General features: G+C 40.6%; 1 protein-coding gene across 3 annotated transcripts in view; it reads right to left on the bottom strand.

The window, feature by feature from the left end:
- LOC124172875 (protein dissatisfaction-like) overlaps positions 1–24,595 on the bottom strand; it is a 67,453-nt gene that overhangs the window by 3,251 nt on the left and 39,607 nt on the right. For all 3 annotated transcript variants that reach the window (XM_046552378.1, XM_046552379.1, XM_046552377.1), the window contains 2 exons: positions 5,543–5,944; positions 2,273–2,755 (listed from right to left, as the gene is read on the bottom strand). In XM_046552378.1, coding sequence (XP_046408334.1) covers positions 2,309–2,755; positions 5,543–5,944 — 849 coding nt within the window. In that variant the 3' untranslated portion in view covers positions 2,273–2,308. The remainder of the gene's footprint in view (positions 1–2,272; positions 2,756–5,542; positions 5,945–24,595) is intronic.

The following is a 24,595-nucleotide window of genomic DNA, read 5'->3' on the forward strand; positions in this document are numbered from 1 at the left end:
ATTTCATCGTTCCACCAAGTAACGCCCAAATCTGTTGATTTTAAGCAGTCTTAGCGAGGCCCCCTAAAACCCTCACGAAGGTTCCTTCGGAGTTAAGAGAGTGATTGGGCATGAGTTTACTTGACGAAAGCAGCCTAAGCAAGTCCCCCCCCCACCCAAAACCCTTGCACAGGTTCCTTCATAGTAGAACGAGTTTTTGTGAAGGGTTTCTGCTAGAGAGGCTGGCATTGGTCACTGCTGCTATGGTCTTCTGCACTCTGCTGGTCACTGATATTCTTGTTCCAGCATACCAACAAAGTGTTTTGCTTGTACCTGCAACGAGGTCCCCCCGTTAAGGCCATCTCCTTTTTATCTACTGTCTGCAGAATGTCGTTACCTAGACAATGTACAGGCACCCCCCGAGATGTGCTCCAGCAGACTCTGCGCAAGTCGAAATTTACGCGAGTCGAACATTTGCGTTAGTGCTTCAGAGATTTTGATCGGTGCGGTGAAATTCTCCGTGGAGAAATTTGCGTTAATTCTCGGTGAAGTTTTATTCAATTCACTGCGATATTCATGAACTCTACCACGTATTCTTACGTTTTTAGATACAAAATCAATAAACATTAATATAGTCTGAGAGTTGCATCTCGAGAAATGCCAATCAAAATGCATAATATTATTCCCGGGTTGACCGATCGCGTTGATTCGGGAAAGTACGGTATCTCAACACTACATTACTTAACTGAATACTTAAATTGATTCATTATGTTATACTGCGATCTAAGGGCACATAGAATGCATTGTCTACCTACCTTAAATCATTATATCTTCTGCCTTTTATATATTATGTTGATTGATGAATCTGGTGGTTTCACTGTCACAGTTAATACACGTAGGAATGTCTAGGATTACGAGCAAATAACACACAAAAAAATACCAGTAAATAACTATATTCTTAGATACATTCACACGCACATTCACTCAATCTTTCACGCACACAAACAAACTTTCATTCTCTCATATCTCAATAAAATACCGAGAAAATATCATCATTTGAATGTTTACTTCGCTGGAAACATCGAAGAGTATTTCCAACGCACGAAGCTAATTTAAAGTGAGCTTTTATTCAGCCAACTCAGTCATTAACGTGCAACAAAGTTAGTGGGGAAAAGCTTTCAATGACACAGTATTCATTTACATTTGCACACAACATGAGAGAACGAGAAAATGCAGCTTAGTAAAATTTTTGCACAATACAACACGGTAACCGAGTCGCCAGAAACATGTAAAAAAAGTATGCACTTAATGTCAACTTTTTCTTCACTTTTTCGCAGCATTCATTACTAACAATCAAAATTTCAATGTCTTTACGTACTAACCAATTCTTTTCCGCAATAAAGATTTCTGCTCGAACTTCTTTTTCTTTTAATTCCACAGATGGAAATGTCCAAATTTAAGGTTACAATTTTTAAATAGTTAAAAGTCGGAGTTCGGGTGTGTATTCTGTATATCAAGCTGTATCGTACAGTAGTGAGCGCAACCACTTCCATCACCAGAAGTGCAAATTTTCACATCAATTGCTGACTTGGGGTTTTATAAGCGAGTTTTCTACAGAAATTAATGAAAATTCCTTTGAGGAATGATAAAAATGGGTCACTTTGTTACGTTTAGCACGTAAAAGACTTGATAACTATTCGTTATTATTTCTACCATTGGGTGTACGAGCGAATATCTACTTCATCGCGCTCGCATTAAAAAATTAACGTAATCACTTGAAACACGGTTATCACTTACGCAAGCATGGATTTACGCGAGTCGAGACATACGTAACACAGGGGGATGCCTGTACATGGAAAAACACTCACCGATACGTTCTCCTTACTCTGGGCAGTAAGCCCTCATTGGATGAGTGTTTGTGAAGGGTTTCTGGTCGAGCAGCTGAGGTTGGTCACTGCTGCAAATCTTCCAGTTCCAGCATACCAACGCAGTGTTTTGTTTACACCTGCGACAAGGTCCCCTCATTACGGCAATTGGAGTTTTTTCATTTCCCAGTCGACATATTCAGTATGACAAAATTATTTTATGTCCCGCATAACGAAATTTCCCGTATAAAGTAATATTCCGTATAACGACAATTCAGTATAACGAACATATTTCGGCAGTCTGTAGGAAATGAAAAAACTCCAATGGCCGTAACAGGGGACCTTGAGGCTGAGGAGCTCACCTTTTTATCTACAGTCTGCAGGATTTCGTTACATACACATTTCACTCTACATGGAAAAACACTCACCAATACGTTCTCCTTACTCTGGGCAGTAAGCCCTCATTAGATGGGCGTGGGCAGCACCGTGAAGTCCTGAAGGGCCGATCGCACTGTCTCGTATAGGGGCCGGTTTTCCTCAGGGGGGCAGTACTCCCCTCCACCGCCCCCTGCTGTCCCCTGTCCCCCACCAGGGCCACACAGCGTCTGCAGCTTGGTGATGTACGAGTCGAAGTTCTCGTGGCTTATCTTCTCGGGGGAGGAGGAGACGGAGGACGAAGAAGACGACGAGGACGAGGAAGATGATCCGTTATTGTTGGAGGGGTGGTGGTGGTGATGGAGCTGGTGCCCGCCCGGAGGCGCCGGCGACGAGTGGTGCATGTGGTGGTGGAGGTTGGCGATCTGGGCGCCCTGCGCTATCTGGTGGTGGTGCACCGTGGCGGGCGATGGGTGCAGGCCCGCCAGCTGCGGGTGGATCCCCGGAGCGCCATTCGAAGCGCCACTCAGCGGAGGCTGTGACGAGAAATTGAGGAGAGAAAAGGGGCGCAGATTGGAATTACAGTAGAAATGGAAAGATCCAGAGAGAAACTGTAGACAGTGGAAAGAATAGAAAGGAAACAATAGGGTGATTTCCTATTACTTTTTTATTGAGCCCGATTATATTTTTTCAATACTTTTCTCATCAAATGCAAAGGTTAGGAAGCAGGAGATCGCAATCAAAAGGTGCGTCGGCTTATGAGTCAACGACCTTAGGATTGTTGACTCATGATTGTGGCACATTTTAAATTTGTTTTGACTCACACGTTTGACAATAGGGTGGTTTCCTATTATTTTTTAATCGCCTAAATCAAAAGATTATTACTCCTGTTGCAAGGGGGCAACAGAACTGCGATATATCGTACAGAAAACCTCTTTTGTTTTGATTTTTCCAGAGCCCCAGTGGTCCAACGGCCTACCCAACATAGAGGCGCTGGTGTAGCCTGTTTTTCTGGGCAGTCTGCTGGGCAGTAATAAACTGGGGGCTGCCATATTGAATCTCGTTGTAAACAAAGGTGATATTGAGGCTTATTGATAGTTATTAGTGTTAACTGCAGACATTTTTATTGCTAACATTGTCCCTTACGATTTTGGAATGTGCTCGATGAAGGATACGAGTCTCAATGATCTTGGTTATTACTAAATTGCATGGGCATGAAATGCATTTGGTGATGAAAATGTGAGTAATTCTGTTTCCTTCATTATTCCATTTTGATTTCAACCTGTGATTAGCTAACCTTTTCTCATGTTTTCAAAATTTCATGGTGTCTTGTATTCCTTATATTTAAATATGTTTTTCATTGTACTTACAGTTTTTCTAGTGTTCAAACTACTCATTAATCGCTACTGCTATGCTTTGGTTTGTTTAATGCTAATCATTTTGTTGGTTATGTATGTAATTTGCTATTTCAACTCTGTCCTTTCAACTGTTTAATTGTCATCAATTGAGCATAATTCATTAAGTGTTCTACGATGTTTACATTTCTTAAAACTTTAATCTCTTTCATTTTGAAGTAAGAACTTAATTTCTACTACACAAATCCCATTTTAGACGAATGTCAATTGTCAATTTTGCCGGCCTCGGTGGCGGCGAGGTAACGTTCTCGCCTGCCAAACAAGAGGTCGCGGGTTCGAGTCCCGCCTGGGTAGGTTTCCCCGGTCCAGGGCATGGTCGTTTGTGTACGTTTACTTGTTACATTTGTTGAACGCCCCGGTGTAAAATGGCCAACAAGAGCTGTATCCGGTGGTTTGAGAATAAAATAAAATAAAAATAAATAAATTAACCGTATTTTTAAAAGGCCAGATTGGTGTTTATAGGATGCCACTCTACATGATGTCACAGGGACTTAGATGCTCAATGAGTAGTAATATAAGAAGTTTTACATCGTCTGAGATTACCAATGCATGCACGAGGCGCAGAGCTCAGGGAAACATCTCTTAATAATCACCTATTAAAATTGCCTATGGTCGGACAGTTTCCTTCGTTTGATATGATATTAATAATCCTTATTTGAGCCAAGTGCTAACTGCTAGCAGGGTAACATACGTTACGCATTGTAGCCACGTTTATAGCCTTGCACCAAGGTGGCCTAAAACGGTGGCAGCCGGAACGTGAATGACGTCACTCGGGCTTTTCCCAGAATTCATACTTAGCCGTCGCGTTTTCGTCTGCTTGAAAATTTTCACTATTCGTTTAATCGGGAAAAATATATACCCTCATTCAAATATCTAAAAGCGTGAAATGCATACTCAAAGAGTAATAATCTTCAATTAAGGCAATAAAGAAACAACAGGAAACCACCCTAATGACAACAGAGTGACACTGCTATCTCTTGAAACGGCAGGGAACTCCCAAGAGCCTGTACTCACTTTAACGTGGTTCCACTGCATAAAGCTAAATATGCTCACTGTCTCAAAGTGGCCCACGTCTCATTCTGACCCACTCTCGTCTACCCTCAATTAACCCTTTCGCGCCAAATTCCGCACCTGTGGGGCGAGGATTTTTTTTCCTCAACTACGAATGCCACACCAGTGCGTCCTGAATGTTCTTACCCTAGCCAACGAATGCCGCGCCTGTGCGGCAGGGGTCGAAAAAAGTGACCGTGGCGGACACAATAGACCCACGGACGCGGTCGCCCCTCACGATCCGCCTTAGCGCGAGCCCAGTCCCATCTTCGGCCGCTCAGGTCGACCCTTTCCTATCCTCTCCGTGCGGTCAACTACTGTTATTTGCAGTGTGTTTTCCACAAAAATATTTGTTGCATACTTTTGAAATCCAATGCTAGAAATGGATTCATCTTTTTTTGCTGACCACATGGAAATTTAAAATGAAATTTTAACGTTAATATCAACTGAGTTATAGACCAACCAGTAAATATACTAAATCCGTCCATATCAACGTTAGAATTTCCTTTAAAATTTCTGCACGCTCAGAAAAAACATGAAATTCATTTTGAATTTTAAAAAATCGATACGAACAACAAGTATTTGCATATATTCTGCGTTAATAATTTAGCTAGTTGACCGCGGACTCGTGCTAGGAAGGGGCTTTTAATCCCTCCAGGGTCTGGGACAGAGGCCTAGGAAAAGGATCGGCGCCCCACCGAGTTGGGTCCAAAAATGTTTCGGGAGGGACCCACTGCCTTTAGTCGATGCGGAAAGGCTTCGTACAGAGGAGTAAAGAAAACTTTCAAGAGACTCGTATTGAGGAAGAATTTCCTTCAACGAAGGTCCGGCACGAAAGGGTTAATCCTGGTAACTTACCATCCCAGGCATCCCCGGGTGCTGCAGTGCCTGCAGCGAGTGGTGATGTGGCGAATGGTGGTGCATGGGATGGTGCTGAGCACCACCGTGGTGCAGGTAGTGGTGCGGGTGATGGTGAATAAGGTTGGCAGCACTGTGCGTCGGGCCCATCACGGGTGACGAGGGGGCCATGCTGCCGTGCGGGTGGTACCCCTGTCCCTGGGGACTTCCGCTCCCGTTGGCGCTGCCGTTGTTGCTATTGGCGGTGCCGGGAGGCGTCTGGTGGTGCGTCGGCACCCCTTGGTTCCCGTTCCCACCGCTCGAGGGCAGCCGGACGTGTTCCAAGAGCGTTATCACGTTGTTGCGCAGGCTCTCGTAGTATTCGTTCAGGTTCGAGCTGCGTTGCGCTATTGCTTGCGTCTCCTGGGGAAGACATAAAGAAAAAAAGCTCACTTGATTAGACTCAACACATTGCGTACCTAAGGGTAAGCTTATGTTTAAAATATAACTTTACCCAAACATACCTTATGATGCATCAATTCATTACGAATAACGAACAATGACTGAAAACACAATAACGAATACCTATTGTACGCTTTAAAATTGTTTAGGTTGTCGTGCCTAAATGACAAGAATCTTCGTCATCCATCTGGAACGTTCGGGGAAAAAAAATGACGAGAATTCTCGCCATCCGTATACGCAACGTGTTAACGTGGCTTATGATCAAAAGACTTGAAATTAATTCTCTCATCATTTAACCCATTATTTCCCAGACTGTATGTAGCGGTTTTCACTTTGGTTTTTTCGTATTCTCCAGTTAATTTTGGCCTAATTAAGATATATTTTCATTATAAAAAATTATTTTCAAAGTAATATATGATTTTCATAATGTTGCGTTTACTCAACGCTGGGAAAACTCCGGTAAAAAATTAAAAAACAGGTTTTTAAAACTTAGGTTTTATCTTTTATTTTTTATCGTGATTTGCATAGTCAACATCTTCGCCGTGAGTTATCAGTATTCCTTTGGTAAAATGCTTTGTTCTGTCTTGATGAACATGCTGAGGTTTGTCCTTTGTCATAGGGCGTCCCGCATGTGCGCACCGATTGTTATGCCAAACTTCATCAGTCTGTATTTTGGAAATCTCTTTCTGCCCCATTAAAATTCTTACGATCGCAGGTCGTAAGAATTTTAATGGGGCAGAAAGTCTAACAGAGGAATTGCTTTACCCGCCACTAATGTGTAAAATTGTGACGCAATCACCACTCTATCTAGCCCATTTATGAATAGAGTCCACAACCATTGCCCCTAATCTGGATAAGGTAACATGCTACAGAGTTATCGTGTACCCTGAATGTAATCATTGATGACATTTGATTGCAGAATCAGATCACTCTTATTCAGCCTCCGTTTGTACCTTTTCGTCCTTACTATGGGTTCAATATTCTCGTAAGTTGAAGCAAAGGTATATACAGAATTATCATACCCGGGACAGTTTCGGACCCGAAGACCGGAGCTGGAACGTGCCCGAAACTGTCATCCGCAAAATATGAGTCAACACGGAAATATCCCGGAAAACAATCACCAAGCAACTCACTGCGGAAGCCTCCATATTAAATATATTTATGTATTACTTCACGTTCCTAATGAATAGACAATATTCATGTTTATTCAATGCAAGCCAAGATGCTGCATCAACCTCAAAAGTAGATGTTGACATCACCTGGCATTTTATTCTTCATGTTTTTGAATCTTTCTAGAGTAAAGAGGGCTAGATAATTCGATTCTGTTGTCTTGTCTGACATTCATTACGAGAAATTAAACTGTTCCCTGTACCTAGTCTACAGTCCAGCCCGTGAGAGTTGTCTGATTACTTTTCAAAAGAAACAATTTTAACCTCATTTGAAAAAGGCTAGATTGGCGCCCATGCGATGCCACTCCACGTGACGTCACAGGGACCTAGTTTCTATACGAGAAGATAGGAGTTATACGTTGTCTGAGGTTACCAATGCATGCATGAGACGCAGAGCTCAGGGAAACATGTCTTAATAATCACCTTTTAAAACTGGCTAAGGTCGGAAAGTTTCACTCGTTTAATAGGGTATTAATTATCCTTATTTAAGCCAAGCGCTACCAGCCAGCAAGGTACTCAGCTACCCGCTAGCATCCTGCGTCCTATCAGCGCTCAGAGCCTCGCCCCAAGGTCACCTCATTTGCGGCAGCGGGAACCAGAACGACGTCACACGGGAGTTTTCCCGGCATTCACACTTACCCGTCGCGTTTTCGCGGCATTGAAAATTTTCACTTTTCATTTAATCGCGAAAAATAGATATCGTCATTTAAAAATCTAAAGGCGTGAAATACGTACTCCAGGAGTAATAATCTTTCGATTTAGGCAATAAAAAAATAATAGGAAACCACTCTATTTGTGGATTTCTCCATTTTCCGTGTTATCGTTCGTTAGAGCTGTACCGTTCATGAATGAATCTATCAAAATGAACGATTCAAGGGTAAGAACAGAATGAATTGAGCCTACGTTTTCCGCTCGAATCGTTCAAAATGAACGATTTGATGGAAGATTCAATCCGCCGAATCCAAATCGTTCAAAGTGAATGATGGAAGATTCAAATCCTCCAAGTCGTTCAACAAGGGATAGAACTGATTAGAGATGCCTTTAATTAAAATAAAAATTAATTATCACTGTGAATTGCTATTCGTCGTAATATTTGAAATAGAGTAGGTTGACAGGTTCTTACGGATACTAGAGCCGTGTCGTTCATGAACGAATCTTTCAAATTGAACGATTCAAGCCAGCAACACTTGCCAGCTTGTCTTTGTTGTCAGAGGTGACGACAGTTTCGCCAGGATTCCACCAGGCGTCTTCAGGTCAAAGTGGTGCTTTCGGTGTTTTTGCCGCGTATATATAGCTCTCCCTTCTGGCGGCCGCGGTGTTGTTGGCCGGTTACCCTTGCTGCTGCGCCGTGATTGGTTGGATTTCTAAACACTCTCTTCCAGGCGTTGGTTATATTGTATCCGTCTTCTCTATTGAAATTTTTGTGCGTTTTCATGGTCTCTGTTGCCTCCCTAATCAGCCTGCGGTAATACCTCTTTTCTTTTGCGATGATTTTCGTCAAATATTATATAATGCCCAGGCTCACTCCATGCATGCTCTGCAACTGCTGTGAGGTTGAATTTCTTGTTCTGTGTGGCCCTCTTGTGCTCCTGCAGGCAGACCTTCATGGATCTGCATGTTTCACCGATGTATTCGAAGAAACTCTATACCCAATCCTATTTTTGCCATGGCTCACTTGCTTTCTACTCCATATTTGACATCCCTATGACATTCACCTTCAACTGCTGATCAATTGTCACACTATATCCCTGAGATGCAGATGGCATATGAATACTGGGAAGGAATGCAGCCTATGTGTATGTCAGTCTCAGACCCTTATACGATTTGATTGTGTTGATGCTCTTCATACACTACACAGTCTCAGCTCCATTTCTCCCCTGTGAACACTGATGACCTTAAGGGTGGACCCTTCAGCTGGAAGTCAGTTCGCCTGATAACCTACGACAGCAACAATGACATCTTAAACCATATTCCTGTACAGTTCGACCTGAAGACGCCTGGAGGAATCCTGGAAAAACTGTCGTCACTTATGACCGCAAAACGTGGCGATAACCTGGAAAATGGAGTAATCCATAAATCTGCATTCGATTAAAGGTGTCCTTGCCTTTTATTTATCATAACCTGGGGCAAATGCCCCTGCCTGCAGATTGATTGGTCCAACACAGGCCAGAGTTTGAGAGCTAATGCCCAAGCAGGAGTGCCAAATCTCTCAAATCCATTAATGGTCAGCGGTTGACTGAGGACTACTGTCGGCATCACAATAATGTGCCAATGTACTTAGCAAATTTATATCTGGACTTCAGGGCATTCCATAATAATAAATAATACGACACTTCAAAGGAAAATTTATTCTCAATTCTAATTTATTTTTTGTTTTATGAAAAATTTAAAAATGTAGACACGCCAGTGCAATGAATGACTCTGGGCACCGTTAAAATTATCCATTTTGTCAACTTCGTGAACTTTGTAACTCGACCTAGGGAAAACTACTACGTCTACAACATTCTTCTTCCATACTAGGTTGCAAACATTAATGCAGACAAATAAAATGACTTTTGCATATTTTTAGAATGCATATTTTTTTGTACAATAACAAAAATGTTAGAACATTATCTAGTCCTACAGTTTACCCCAAAAGAAAAAATAAAATTGATAGAAACTCTTCTTAATTATTACAGACATGCAAGGAGAACACATGAGGTTTGGCAACACTGTTCTACAAGCAGATTCACGATGCTGTTTGCCGATTGGCAAAGGGAGAGTCACATTTCGAGAAACTTTCCCAGGTTTCCTCCTCAATCTACATTATAAAATTCACGGTTTTTTCCAGGTTTACGCAGTCTAAATGTCTTCAAACTCACGGTTTGTAGATAAGGCATTTTAGGCAGAAATATTGATGACGTAAAAATCATGGGCCGCAAGTTACCTACAAATTTAACAAATGCAACAGACACCGTGAATGCAAACACAGCAATGAACGTGCTATCTCTCTCCTGAGGTCCACAAATATCGCTGGCAAAATTCAGATCCAGCTAAAGGTTGTGAGTGGAGAAATGGAGAAGAGAGCAGGGTGCCAGAGAAGTGAAGAAGTGTCTGAATTTTTGCAGTGTTAATGAACACTTTGGTTACCAGCCTTCTGGCTTTGACACAGGCCTAAGGTCAATGTGCTGTCATGACTCACAGACCAATAATTGCACTTCGAACACACGCGTGCAGATGAATTCGTGGCCATGTTTGCACGTGACTGACCTTTGAAACATGATCGAAACGTTCATTTTTCTTTCAATCCATCTACCGTAGTTCCACGATCGTAGAATCAAGATTGAGAGATTTTTAAGGTTTTATGAATGAAATTCACAGCCCTTTCCAGGTTTTTTCATGGTATGCAAAATTCACGGCTTATTCATTGTTGAGTGGGAAACCAGTTTCCCTCCCCTCATCCCCACTTGCTTCAGCCACACCTGTTCACCCACAAAGATAAAGTGAACATAGAACAACTAGGAAAAGACCAATAGCCGCTGAACACTAGCAAAGTCCACCACCACTTCTACGAAGATGCTAGAGGATAACTTGAGTTGAAGCATGACCAGTGGGTCAAACCACGCAGAATAAAATTCACCCATGGATAACCCACAGGTTGATCCGATAGCATTCTAAAGGTAAATAAAACACCACAGTCGACATGTTACATTTTATACAAGGATTGCCATGAGAAAAAATTTCCCTGGACCGGGAATCGAATCACGTACCTTCGGCTTTCCAGGCCACCACGCAGACCACTACGCTATCCAGGTTCTATAATGGCAATTATACCGAGGCTCATGGTACTAGGTGTTAGGCCCTCGCGGTCCATCAAGGATGGCAACACGAGGGAGAAATGACTTCCACGAAGCCACAATAATATTTCCAATCCTACCGCGTGAACGGTGGTGAAATATACAAGAATTGCCATGAGAAAAAAAATCCCCTGGACCGGGAATCGAACCACAGACCTATAGCTTTCCGGGCCAGCGCAGACTACTACGCTATCAAGGTTCTTTAATTTCCATGGCAATTATACCGAGGCTCATGGTACTAGGTGTTAGGCCCTTGCGGTCCATCAAGGATGGCAATGCGAGGGAGAAAGGACTTCCAAGAAGCCACAACCAGTTGAGAGCCTCAAACCTGCACTAAAGCTGCACAAAGCGGTACGTGTAATATTTATAATCCTGTCGTGTGACATCGTATACAAGAATGTAGGTTCGAAGATTTTCGCGGCGTTGATTAGATGATCTTTCCATTCTATTCAGGTTTTCACCGCGTTCATTGTGTTTTAGTGACAACGATTTCGCTGACATTGCAGTCAGCGTATTCAGGTTGAAGGTGAGGAAATTGGAAAATTTTTCCGTCTTTTATAGGCATGAGAGATGGACAATCGGCCAATGAGAGAGCAGCAGTGGATTAGCAGCCGCCGCCGCATATATAAGGAGGAAAATTTTATGCCTATAAAAGGCGGAAAAATTTTCCAAAAATTTTACCTTTGACCTAAAGACGCTGACTGTAACGCCAGCGAAACCGTTGTCATTAAAAAAACAACAAACGCGGTGAAAACCCGAATAGAATGGAAAGATCATCATATACAAGAATTACGATTAGAAAAAATTCACCCCCGTTCACGCAGCAGGATTTGAAATATTACACATGCTACATTTTTTTGGATACATGGATTTATATGGATAAGTTTATAATTTACCAGTGCTCTAAGTATAATATACCAACATGTTAAACCTCAGGCAATACTCTTCAGTTTTCAGCACATCAGTTTACCATTCATGCAAAACTTGAACCATTTTGAGGACAAGATAGGAGTGTAGCGATCATGAGAGGAATATACAGCGTAATACATAAATGATAAAATCAGCTTAAGACACCAAAAAGTGCAAGTACTCAGTGTGTGGGTCGAAACTAAACTGTTCGAAGGAGAAGCACATGGTCCCTTCGGTGCGAAACATACCGTATTTCTCTGAATATAGTTCCCCTCTAATTTTGAGGGTTCAGTTTCGGGGGGGAAAGCGTTTGAATATTCCCCCCCCCCCTAATTTTACCTTGGGCATTTTTGGAAAAAAAGGGGCACTATATTCAGACAAACATGGTAATCTGTGTTTCCTTTCGTCCCAGAGGTTTAGTTAAGTTTCGACCCGAAGTAGTTCAGACTCGTTCGACTTTCGTTCCAACATTTCACTTTTGGGAACAAAACTACTGAAATTTCACAGGTTTTTACTTTCGTTTTGTTTCGATTGCTATCCCTGGCTCCTAGATTCTCACTGACGGAGGCTTTCAAGGTTAAAAATGTCGGGATATGGCAATTAGTCTCTCACCCATTGCGGTTTCTCACTTAACGAGGCATCACTGTATCCCTCGCATACCTTGTCCCCTTGTCTCAGGTGCGCTTCCATGGCCGTGATGTCCGATCGGAGCCTCATCATCTGAGACTCGACCCTCGCGTTCTCCCGCTGCAGCTCCGAGATCTCCGCCTCCAGGGTCATCAGGTCCTCTCCCCCGCCCTCTCCGCCCCCTTCTCCCCCACCCCCTCCACCACCCTCTCCCCCGGATGCCGTCGACGGAAGCAGATCCATGCCTAATAAAGAGAAGAAATAATATTGGTTAAATGAAGTTACACTAGAACTTCTTCAGTACATTTTTGGAAGAGACCACAAAAAATTATTGGATTTAACTCTTCTTTTGCTCCATAAATAACTATTAGACACAGTATTAATGCAAATCACTTAATTAAACGAAAAAAATGTATTTTTTATGCATGTTAGCACCAGTTATGTTCTAAATAGTATATGATGGTAACCCCCAAACCTTTCCACAAAGGGGTACCTATATATTCCAGAATTATTACAGGTTTTTTTTGTTAATTTAAATTAAATTAACCTTGTTGATTAAAATTAAAATTTACAATTGCTCAAACTCTTCAATGCCACCCAAGTCTCACATGCAGTTTCCTTGTCCATAATTTTTTGATGGAAATCATCGGTCACTAAGCTGTCTACCATTGACTTTGCAAAGCTGTTCACCTTACGGTACAAATCAGACTTCATCTCGTGTTCCTTGATTTGTTTATCTGTTGCACTTTCAGCCAACCCGCCTGGTTTCTCTAACCTTTTTGCCAATGACGTCGACAGCACCTTCATGATGATCCAGCAAATCACGAACTTTCCTCTTCCACAGTGGCCAGTCTCTCTCACCCGTCAGCAGCTTGATGTGTTTTGCTAAATCCTTGTTGAATTTACGTTTCAACTTCTTTTGGCTTTCAGTATTAACTTCAACAAAAATGAACATGCTATCCAGGAAAACGCGCTAACCAGGGAAGTAAATAATAAAAAATTGGGGTAATTGCAATGCGTGGAAAAGTTGTTATACAGTAAAACCTCTATGTAGTGAACCTCTTTACATCATAAACCTCTATACTTCATACCACCCCAACGGTCCCGTCAGATTTACATGTAAATTTATAGGCAAACCTCTTTGTAGTGAACCTCTTCATCTCGTAAAACCTCCACTTATCATACCAAGGAGTCACCCCCGAGACAGCCTAACTACCTCCATAGATCATGTTGGGACAACAAGAAACCATTAATGTAGCCACGATTACGTACATAGAGTGTATTCACGTGATTTACCGTATATGTATTAAGAGGACAAGTTTAAAGAAGTCATTTCTTCTTTCTCAATGACATTTTCAGCAATGAATGTTTCACACTTATTTTTTTTTTTTTCATTTTAAACACCTTAAATATGCAGTAATTTTCATTTTAATCATTAGTTGTGGCCATTTTGTTCCATATGAGATCATACCTAACAGTAAATAGGAAAAAAGGTATCCAACTATCCTAGTCATTTTAAGTGACTGTTGAATTAAGAGAGATCGCATCGTTTTCACTCGAATCATGGTAAAAATTAAACGTAGCGCTCTCTTTCTGTTGTCATTAAATAATAAATATATGTTCACTAATGCATGCATGTTTGTTTAAAAATATAAATATAATGGTTTAAAAGACAGTAGTGCCTTCATTTCCGAATGATATGAAAAAAATGGTGCCTATCACTGAAACCTCTCTATATTGAACCTCCATACATCAAATTGCCCAAATTTTGGTCCCCTCCATGACGACATAAAGAGATTTTACTGTAATTACTTTTACTGGGTGAAGTCCTGAACTCTTTTCACGTTTAAAATCAAGAAAATTAGCACTGAACAGCCAAAAAACTACCACGTGAATTAAAATCACTATGTTTTCATAGATTTCCCATAGGATATTGCATAAAAACGTCGTCATTCTCCCGTGATTTGTCATTTATGTATAAAGAGGACAAGTTTAGAGAAGTCATTTCTTCTTTCTCAAAGACAACTCGCAGAAAATGACGAAAAACCTGACCTATGTGGTTGTTCTAAAAAATCATAAAAATTGTACTACATTTTCTATACCATCATAATCCCGGGTATAACCTTTACTATTATAATTTATAATCCTGGCAACAGCCTTACACATTTGTGCTCAAAATGAACCCATATCAATGAATATATTGATTGATATATCGATATTGATATAATGATTGTAAGACATTTGAAGATTATTATAAGCAGATTTCATCTACATCTACATAATACCCCGCAAGCCGCCTACAAGGCGTGTGGCTGGGGGTGTTAGGACACCAGCTAATAAAAAAAAAATGAAGGGCTCTAACGAGGTTGGGACTAGCATTTATTAAAGTCCTTTATGGTTTGGGGGAAAAACAAATTCCGATATTTATCCATTCGGCAAAACATCTCTTAATTTATCGCTTCTATCAGACCTGGAAATATAGTGTGGCTCTAATATTATGTTCTCTGTGTCGCTCTTAAAGATATCCATTCTCAATTGTTCAAGCACTCTAAGCCTAGCGCGCAGCCTCCGAGTCTCTAGCGGCTCCCAGCCTAATTCGCTTAACATCTGGGTAAAGCTGTCTGTACGCCCGTAGCAGTTTTTGACGAAACGCGCAGCCTTCCTTTGTATTTTGTTCAGTTCGCGGATTAAGTCTTTCTGCACCGGATCCCATATGCTCCCTGCATATTCAACGTGCTTATAATTTATATGCTCTACAGTTGAAATTCTCTAAAATAATTTTTCACTGTAGTCTGCTTTCTATTTCTTGTACCAAGATTGAGTAATTTTGCGTTAAGTTCCACGTCGATATCCAAAGCATCGTCTGCTCCTTGCAATACTTGCCAAGTATTGACGCGCATACTCCTTGCATTGAGAAATGGATTTGGATGCATCACCGTCGTAGAAAGAGATATGTGAGATGAATGTAAGAAGGTCAATGGCTGATAATAATCAAGTAACTAATGAACGATTTAAGTTATGATTTTTTTTCAGCTTGAAATTGGACTTCCATAAAGTAACACAGCCTTGTAGCCTTACAGCCTTAAGTAATTCGCACACCTTCCGTAACGTGTGTGAGTGCCGCCTCCCGGCATTCCTTGCAAACAACCACGTGTCAGTTGCAGTTCTGTATCTAACGCTTTACAGTGGATCTTTAAAATGTTTAAGATTATTGAATCGTCCGCCGCGTGTGAGATTCTGTCAGTGATATGATTTTTGACTGCAAGAAACATGTCGGCTGCAGACATTCACCGTCAGCTTTGTGAAGTGTATGCTGCTAATGCAATGAGCGAAAGTAAAGTGCGGAAATGTGTCGGAGAATTCAAATTAAAAATGCTCCCGATGACGAAGATGATCCTTCAGGATGGCAGATCGTTTGGACCAAGTTGTCCCTCAAAAATAAACTCATTTTCTACAAGACGATGCTAAAACCATACTGTCTGCCTGGCTGACGGCTTCCAAAATGCAATCATCAAAAATACAAAAATAAATGAGTTTTAAGCTTAAAATTTGGGTGTGAAATTGGACTTCCATATAGTAACACAGCCTTGAGGATGGGAGACGAGTTGTCTCCCGAACGTATGCTTGCATAAAAGCATTAACCTGGCTGCAAACCCGAGAAATATTCGTCAGAAGTAACTAATGAATACGGTGGTTTCCTATTATTTTTCTATTGCCTAAATCGAAAGATTATTACTCCCGGAGTACGTATTTCGGGCTTTTAGATTTTTATATGACGATATCTATTTTTCCCAATTAAATGAAAAGTGAAAATTTTCAAGCGCGCGAAAATGCAACGGGTATGTATGAATGCCGGGAAAAACTCCGCGTGACGTCGTTCTTGTTCCCGCTGCCGCAAGTGAGGTGACCTTGGGGCGAGGCTTGAGCGCTGATACAACGCAGGCTGCTAGCAGGTAGCAGAGTACCCTGCTAGCTGGTAATGCTTGGCTTAAATAAAGATTATTAATCCCCTATCAAACGAAGGAAAGGCAAGAGTTGTTGATTACTAACAGGATAAGATGAATCAGTCAAAGAGACAGTGCATAATTTGAGATTAATAAGATCATTATTAACATATTATTGTTATTTATGGAGCAGAAGAAGAATGAAATCCAATGAACACTCAAGTCAAGGTAAATGCATCATGCATTTGCGTTTGCGTCCTAACTGTTCAACTACAAAGACAAACAAGCACATCACCCACCTGCGCCATGCGCTCCGCCCTTGGCGTACGGGTTGTCGTCCCCGTACTTCCCCTGCTGTTGCTGCTGCTGCTGTTGTTGCTTGCGTTGCGCCGTCGTCGAGTGCGCCACGGCAGCTGCCGCCGCAGCAGCCGCCGCCACGGCCGCAACTGCAGGGGGGCCAACACGATTAGCGTTACCACCTTTGGGGGAATGCAACCACCGTTTATTAATAGTGGGATTGTGAAAGGTCACTCCTACTTAACCCGTCAGCGCCCAAAGTTTTTTTTTTTTAATTCACACACATTTCGCTTTAAAAAATGTGATACATAGGAGCTCAACACAATGAACACAATTCAAGCTGACTTAATAATTGAGAAAACCTTCTACTAACAAGGAGACGTCGCCAAAGTGATATTCGGGATCTGCATGCGGATGTTATTTTCTGAAACTATATAGGTAAGGTAGAAAAAGTGTCACGGCTGTCTTCCACATAGGCCCGGGTTCGGGAGATATTCGCTTGTTAAGACTTCACGCAACATGACATCCCTTGAGTAATCGGTGTGGTAAGGCACAATTCGGAGTTTCCTTTAAAATCCATAAATTGATATTAAATTTAAAAAATCGCGAATTAACTAAATAAAACGAATGGGGTTAAAATGTAACAGTGACTTCAAAAATTAGAAGAGAGAAAAACACGGCCGTAGTTAAGAGGTAGCGATTACTCAAGGGATGTCATGCTGCGCGAAATCTTTACAAGCGTACAGGCGGTCCTCGACTTTCGTACAATTCGCACTTTCGTACGTTCAAAATTGACACCTTTTACTAGACTTCCGTACGTTAAATTCGGACTTTCGGATGTTGGTCTGTAATTTTTTTAAATTCCGGCGATGTTTACTACGCATCCCAACATGCAATTGTTTCAAATGGCAGTATATGCGAACCTATACAATGAAGGGAATTGTTGTTAGTTGACTCTAATCTAGGTGATTTATTTGGGAGAGGGACTGCCTGCTATAGGCTCCTTCATCAAGAGAAGAAGAAAGCCTTCATTGGAGATATTTTTCAAAAGAAGTTGACTAGACATCATCGAATAGCTTTCAATAAAACTAGTAAGATCTTCTTTCTAATTGTGTTTTTTTGTTTGAGTGCTGTTTAAATCAAGTACACCTTCAGCAACGATATTGCAAAATTGCACGAAATATCACCCGAATTCCGTTTGTCTTTTGTCTTTTTTGAATAACATGCGAAATATACGCGAGCACGAATGTCACCTGCCGAATGTCGAATTTTGCTGTGAAAATTAAAAGGTATCCAGAGTGCGGGTTCAACAATTACATTTTCTTATGCTTCTTGATATGTCTTTTTATTTATAGTGGACGTAATAAGTAGAATGTCAACTTAAACGGCAAGAGAAAGTTTCACTCGATAGCCAACGGAGTTCTTGTTTTTTTTTTAACTTTTATTTACAGTTTCTGCATATTTTTGAAAGAAATTAGATGATTTAAGGAGTTTAATTAATATATTATTAATTTTAAGTCAATTTAAATGAATTCCATGAAAAAAAAAGGTTTTAGTACGTATATTCCGCTCTTTTGGAACGTAACCCCTAATTAGTATGGAAGTCAATGGTTCGACTTTCGTACAAGTTTTCGGGAACGCATTGTGTACGAAAGTCGGGGACCGCCTCTAGTTTCATTTAATAACACCCGCATGCAGATCCTGAACATCACTTTGGCGATGTCTCCTTGTAAGAATGTGCACCGAAATGTACACTAAAATTCACATATTAAATGCATTGCAGGAGTATTGGCTCAGCACTGCAATGGGTGCCGTATGGCACCCGTGAGCGTTGACAGGTTAAAGGGAGATTTTACAAGAAATAGGCAATAATTTATGGGCAGGGAAGACTGGACGTGAGATTCTCGTTATCATACGTCAATGGTGGGGCTCATAGAAAAAATTAATGTGGAATCTGTTGATATTAACGCTAAAATTGGTCGATGAGAGTTGTCCTATGACTAGAGGCCCGTGAAAGTGGTTTCATTTTTTGCTAAAATTCGTTTTAAAACCATGCGATTTCGGTGTTACAGAAAATCTTGGCGGTGTTATCATAATGCTACAATTTTTCCACGTTCAAGGGCGTTTAATTATTTTATGGTACACTTTTCATGAATACTTATATTAAGTATTTTACATAAAATTTAACACAATTTCAACTGTACAAAATTCCTGATAAAACTAATTGAAGGAAATGGTTCTAGTTATATTTGTGCAAGGTATATGAATGGTTCAAGTATGTAGTCTTGGTGAATACGATCAGAAAACGGCATATCCCCACTACCTTCTATGTGTATACTTCAAGAGCCATTCCAGAATTTTTGGGTTTTCAAGTTTCTCTGAACTAAATAAAGCCTTTAAAAATGCTTCAGTAGTAACAACAACACGCTCCTCCTTCGCTTTCTTTGACTGAGTGCTCAAATGATAGCTGTTGTTTTGCTGGTCCCCTATCTTTCGCACGTTTATGTGTATTGCTGCTGATGTGCTTTAACAACGTGTCACATTTTTCAAATTCAAATCGCAAACTTTGCAAAATAATACGCTGTCTTTCACCTATACTCAACGCCCCCCTAATCGGTATCTTTCAAATAATAATCAGAATCATATACTATTTAACCAAATGAGGAACATTGTAATAATTAAATTAAAAACAATGACTAATAAATAATTAAGTTCTCTGTGTCGTGAAGTTGTACCAACGGTAGACCAAATGAAACTAAACCCCTTCTAGCGTTTCCCTTGTGCAAGAAAGGCTTGGAAATATTTTTCAACAGTTCTTACTTTAAAAAGTAAGGAAACACATGGTTTAAATTACTTCCATGTGCGGGAAACAAAGTAAACTTTAGAAGCGAAGCTTGAAAACGAAGACAAAAGAAAGGTTAAGGAACCTTCGCATTTGTCACATTGTCAGGACCCTCCGGCGCCCCCCTGCCGCCCCCTTGGCTCTTTTCGCCCCCATAGACTACAGCAACGCCCCCCCAGGGGGCGGTAGCGCCCACTTTGGGAACCACTGGTCTACATCATCTCAGAGAACATGATGAAGGAATCACCACTTATGTAGGTTCGACTGAGAAACGCATGTAGGGGGCTTTTGCTATGTAGGGACGGATATGTAGGGTAAACTAAGAATACGGCCCATAGACTCACCGGGTGTCATGACCATGTTGCCTGTCGGTCCCTCGTACTTGATGTTTGCGGGCGGCGGCGGTTTGTGATGGTGGTGGAGGGGATGGCCCATTTGCGGCTGGTGGTGAGGGTGCAGGGCGCCGTGCTGGTGCGCATGATGGGCGTGGTGCTGAAAGCAAACAGAACGTGAAACGGGAAATGTGAACCACGTCGATTCACAACAGGAGGATTTCACAGGAAGACAAGACAGTAAACATAATGATCACAGAAAGCTCGTATAAATACACTTACACCTTGAACATAACACGAATTCACTTACCACAGTTTTTTCGCTATAACACTATTGGTCTTGAGATTTATCCCTATTTGCTCGAGAAATCTTTTGAACCTGGATCCCTCGATTTCCGGCCGAATACTTTAGCCTGTTAACCCTTATGCTGCGGGAATGTTTTAGAAAGGTCTGCATGGTGAGTGTGGGGAAAAACGTTTTTAAACATTTGACCAGATTTTCTTACCACTGACAGCCTTCCCTTAACACGTTGCTTACCAAGGTATTAAAATTCCTAGGAACGCTGAGATTGGAAATATGTGCCCAATAGGGCATAATGCCTTTGGTTTAAACATGGTTAAAAAGGTAATGTTTAGAATATAACTTTATCCAATCAAACGTTTTGATGCATCAATTCATTATGAATAACGAACAACAACTGAAAACGTACTAACGAATACGTATTGTACACTTTAAAATTGTTTAGGTTGACACCCCTAAATGACGAGAATATTCATCATCCGTCCGGAACGTTCGGGAAAAAAAATGACGAGAATTCTCGCCATCCGTACGCAACGTGTTGAGATTTTATTGCCGTCCTTTCCGGGGTCTTGAACTCGGCCCAACCTAGTGGCAGAGAGCACGAAGGGGTCTTCCGAGGACTGGATACCCTCACCACGGGGAGCGCTACCCAGATTATCCCTTCTCTAAGAGAGAGAAAGAGCTCCCTTTTCTCCACGGCGCATTCACCATGAAAACTATTCCAACGAATCCTTGCATTTCCAACGAATTTATTTATCTTCCCGTTGTCCATTAGCCGGGGAAACTTATTTCAAAGCATTGGTATCTCTTTCTTAAACTATAGGTGGTGGGTCTTCCGTCCCTGCATAATTACCAAGGACAATCGTTGAAAATTTTGATGTTACTTATCTGCTACACTCATGTATCATTACTGCATTATTATGTTTATTGGCATACATTTTGTTATTTGATGGTGGCTCAATTCTGGTCCCATGACCTTGGAGACCACCTAAAGCTCCTTCTCTTGTTTTTTGTATAAAGATGTAAAAACCTAATGCAGGAGTAATAACCCACATAGCAACGAACCTCTCAGAGACGTCTCACTATGGTCTCGAATGACTCGAATATCACGTATGTCTCACAGATGTCTCGGAGATGTAATCGTGAGACGTTCAGGAATTTAAAAAAAAAACGTATTTAAACGCCATCAATGCCTTCCATATATATTTTTCGGTGAAAATCTGCAGTTTTGATTATTAAAATCACGACATTTAATATGTGTTTCTTATTTTCAAAAGCCGGGGAAACTTATTTCAAAGCATCCATCACAAAATTTGTCGCTAAAAATGATCGAGAAAAGTAGGCCATAACTGTATAATTTAAATTTAATTATTTTTTTGCCTAAATTTGAAGCATACCATAGTACAAAGTCTAATGAGACATCTCAGAGACTTATGTGAGACGTATCAAGAGATGTCACATAGACCATTTTTTTGGACATAGTGACATCTCAGAGATGCCTCTGAAGCTTTCGGAATGTCTCTGAGATGTAACATGTGATATTCAAGACGTCTCAGAGACGTATCCGAGGCGTATTTCTGCTATGTGGGAAATTATTAAATAAAAAAATAAACATATTACAATCGTGGTCTGTCATCAGGGGGCAGGGTGGGCAGTCCCGGATTATGAGGGTCACCACCTGCTAGACACACGGAAAAATATCTTCCATGCACGTGTCCTGCACACAGCGGCAGAAAAATTTTGACTCACCCGCAGCTAAAGGGATAAGCTACCGAAGCGTCATTCTCCTCTGTGGAAATCTGTGGACTACACTGGAAAAGGCGGTATGGACTGCTGAGCATATTGTGCGAATAGCAGTCCAAGTCGTGCACACGACACCACAGCCGGAGAGCAAAGCCCAGACTTTAACACAAAGAGGTGTTCGCTCTAGACTTGTTTAAGTACACCTGTCAATATATACTGGCTGTGATAATGACTGTAACTATGGATACATCCTAAACAAGAATTACCATTACCACTCAACATACAAAGTAGGAAAAAATTCTTAAAAACTAATTAAAATGGCTACACATAAAATAATTAGTAATAAACCATGGATCAAGTTTTGCATGGAACGGAACCGAGGTTTGACTATACAGTCTGGGGAATCATTTTCAATTAAATGTAATTAATGAAAATGATAATTCATGTTTACAAGAGTCGTACACATTCATTTATAACAGGTAATGATGCCTTACCTTTTACAATCACACACAAAACATGCTACAATACATTTTGCTGCTTGCTGGTCACTGCTTAACAGAATTCATGACCATAATAAACATTCCTGTACCCCTCTCCAATGTTTACCATGGCTTATGAACCTAATTACATAATCACATACATACAAATCATTCTTGCAAATCGCCATGACAGTTTTAAACATTCCACAGAAACATAATGGATGCAAATAGCAATTACAGGCATACGAATATTTCATTTAGGACTTTTTTCGTGTTTTAAGGGAAACAATAGTGATTATAATTGAAGCAATGGACTTAATGCCTTCTTCACTTAAATTTCATCCTATGAAATTATAATTCCTTTCCGGCAACATCTAGCACAGATTTCAAAGAATATTATTTTGCTAGTTATGGAATAGGAGGTTTGTTTGAATTAGATAGGCTTCAACACCTTCAGAAATGAAAACACATCATAAAAAATTCCTCGTAATGCAAAAACTTCAATAATATTCTCATTCCGTATTATCTCGGACACCGAGGTTAGTTGTGCTCCCTCTTTTTCTGGGTTTATAACCCTACCAGCGGCATTGGTTCGTGGTCAACTAATGCTTTGTTTATATGAATTAGCTGTATGGACAATAGGGTGGTTTCCTATTATTTTTTTATTGCCTAAATCAAAAGATTATTACTCCTGGAGTAGGTATTTCATGCTTTTAGATTTTTAAATGACGATTACTATTTTTTGCGATTAAATGAAAAGCAAAAATTTTCAAGCGTGCGAAAATGCGACGGCTAAGTATGAATGCTGGGAAAACCCCGTGTGACGTCATTCTGGTTCCCCCCGCCGCAAGTGAGGTGACCTTGGGGCGAGGCTTAGAGCGCTGATACGACGCAGGATGCTAGCAGGTAGCAGAGTACCATGCTAGCTGGTAGAGCTTGGCTTAAATATGAATTATTAATACCTTTTCAAATGAAGGAAACTTTCCGATGTAAAACGATGTAAAACTCCTATCTACTCGTATAGAAACTAGGTCCCTGTGACGTCGCGTGGAGTGGTATCGCATGGGCGCCAATCTGGCCTTTTTCAAATGAGGTTAAAATTGACCATTGCCTTTCGTCTAAACTGGCATTTCTAAGACCAAATAATTTGTATATTATGAATACACTAATGGTGGGAAACGAATTGCAATCAATGCCTTTCATACTCTTTGATGAATGAAATTACCCTATCGTTGCTTGCACGTAAATTGCAGACTTCGAATACAATTCCCCATTTTATTCTGAGAATTATCAATTTCAAACATAACTCTACCAATAATATTAATGCATTTAATCCATCAACAATTTCCATGCTGATGTTATGCTGAAATGAGGATAAAAGTTAATGTCTATCGTAGAATTTCGCTTAAAAATTGTAAACGCTGCTTAAAAGACAAAGAATTCAATTCTTAGTTTATATTTTTTGAGAAAGGGACAAATATTTATTTCGAAAACTGACTGAATGAACAATTGCATGACCATGGTCCCTTTCCACAAAGAGGGGTGATATAAGACGAGGGACCCTGGTACAGTAGATTACGTTCAATGGGTCCACCGGTTACTTGGGGCAGCCGCTTAATTGGGGCAGATCTTGAAGAACAGAACCAAATAGAGGAATATCCCAGAGTATTCTCCGCTTAATTGGGACAGCATGCCGCTTTATTGAGCCATGAGTCGGCGACATAGACTCTATACTCGGGACCAAATTAAAACTTTTTGTTTTCAGAATACTATTTTTTTGTATTTTCCTCCTTTGATTTACTCTTATTTTTCACAAATTTTCCTATTCTTACCCTATTTTGAAAGCTCTTGTTGTTATACTATCCGCAAGAGGATAGAAATTTTCTTTAATAGGACTTAGTAAAAAGCATTCATTCAGCATCACCCAAGGCTGTGAAAAATATTTTCAACTAAATTGTTATAATTCTTAAAAATGATAATAAATTAACTAAACTCACTGATTTATTAATCAAAATAATAGTTTAATAAACTTATGTTGCATTACCAACATTCTTTAGTCTTCTTTCTATCATTTCAACATTTGTTTATGCCCATATATAGGATACTTTGCCTAATTGGGGCAGCTGCTTAATT

Source organism: Ischnura elegans (assembly GCF_921293095.1).
Source record: "Ischnura elegans chromosome 13 unlocalized genomic scaffold, ioIscEleg1.1 SUPER_13_unloc_3, whole genome shotgun sequence".
Classification (NCBI taxonomy): Eukaryota; Metazoa; Arthropoda; class Insecta; order Odonata; family Coenagrionidae; genus Ischnura; species Ischnura elegans.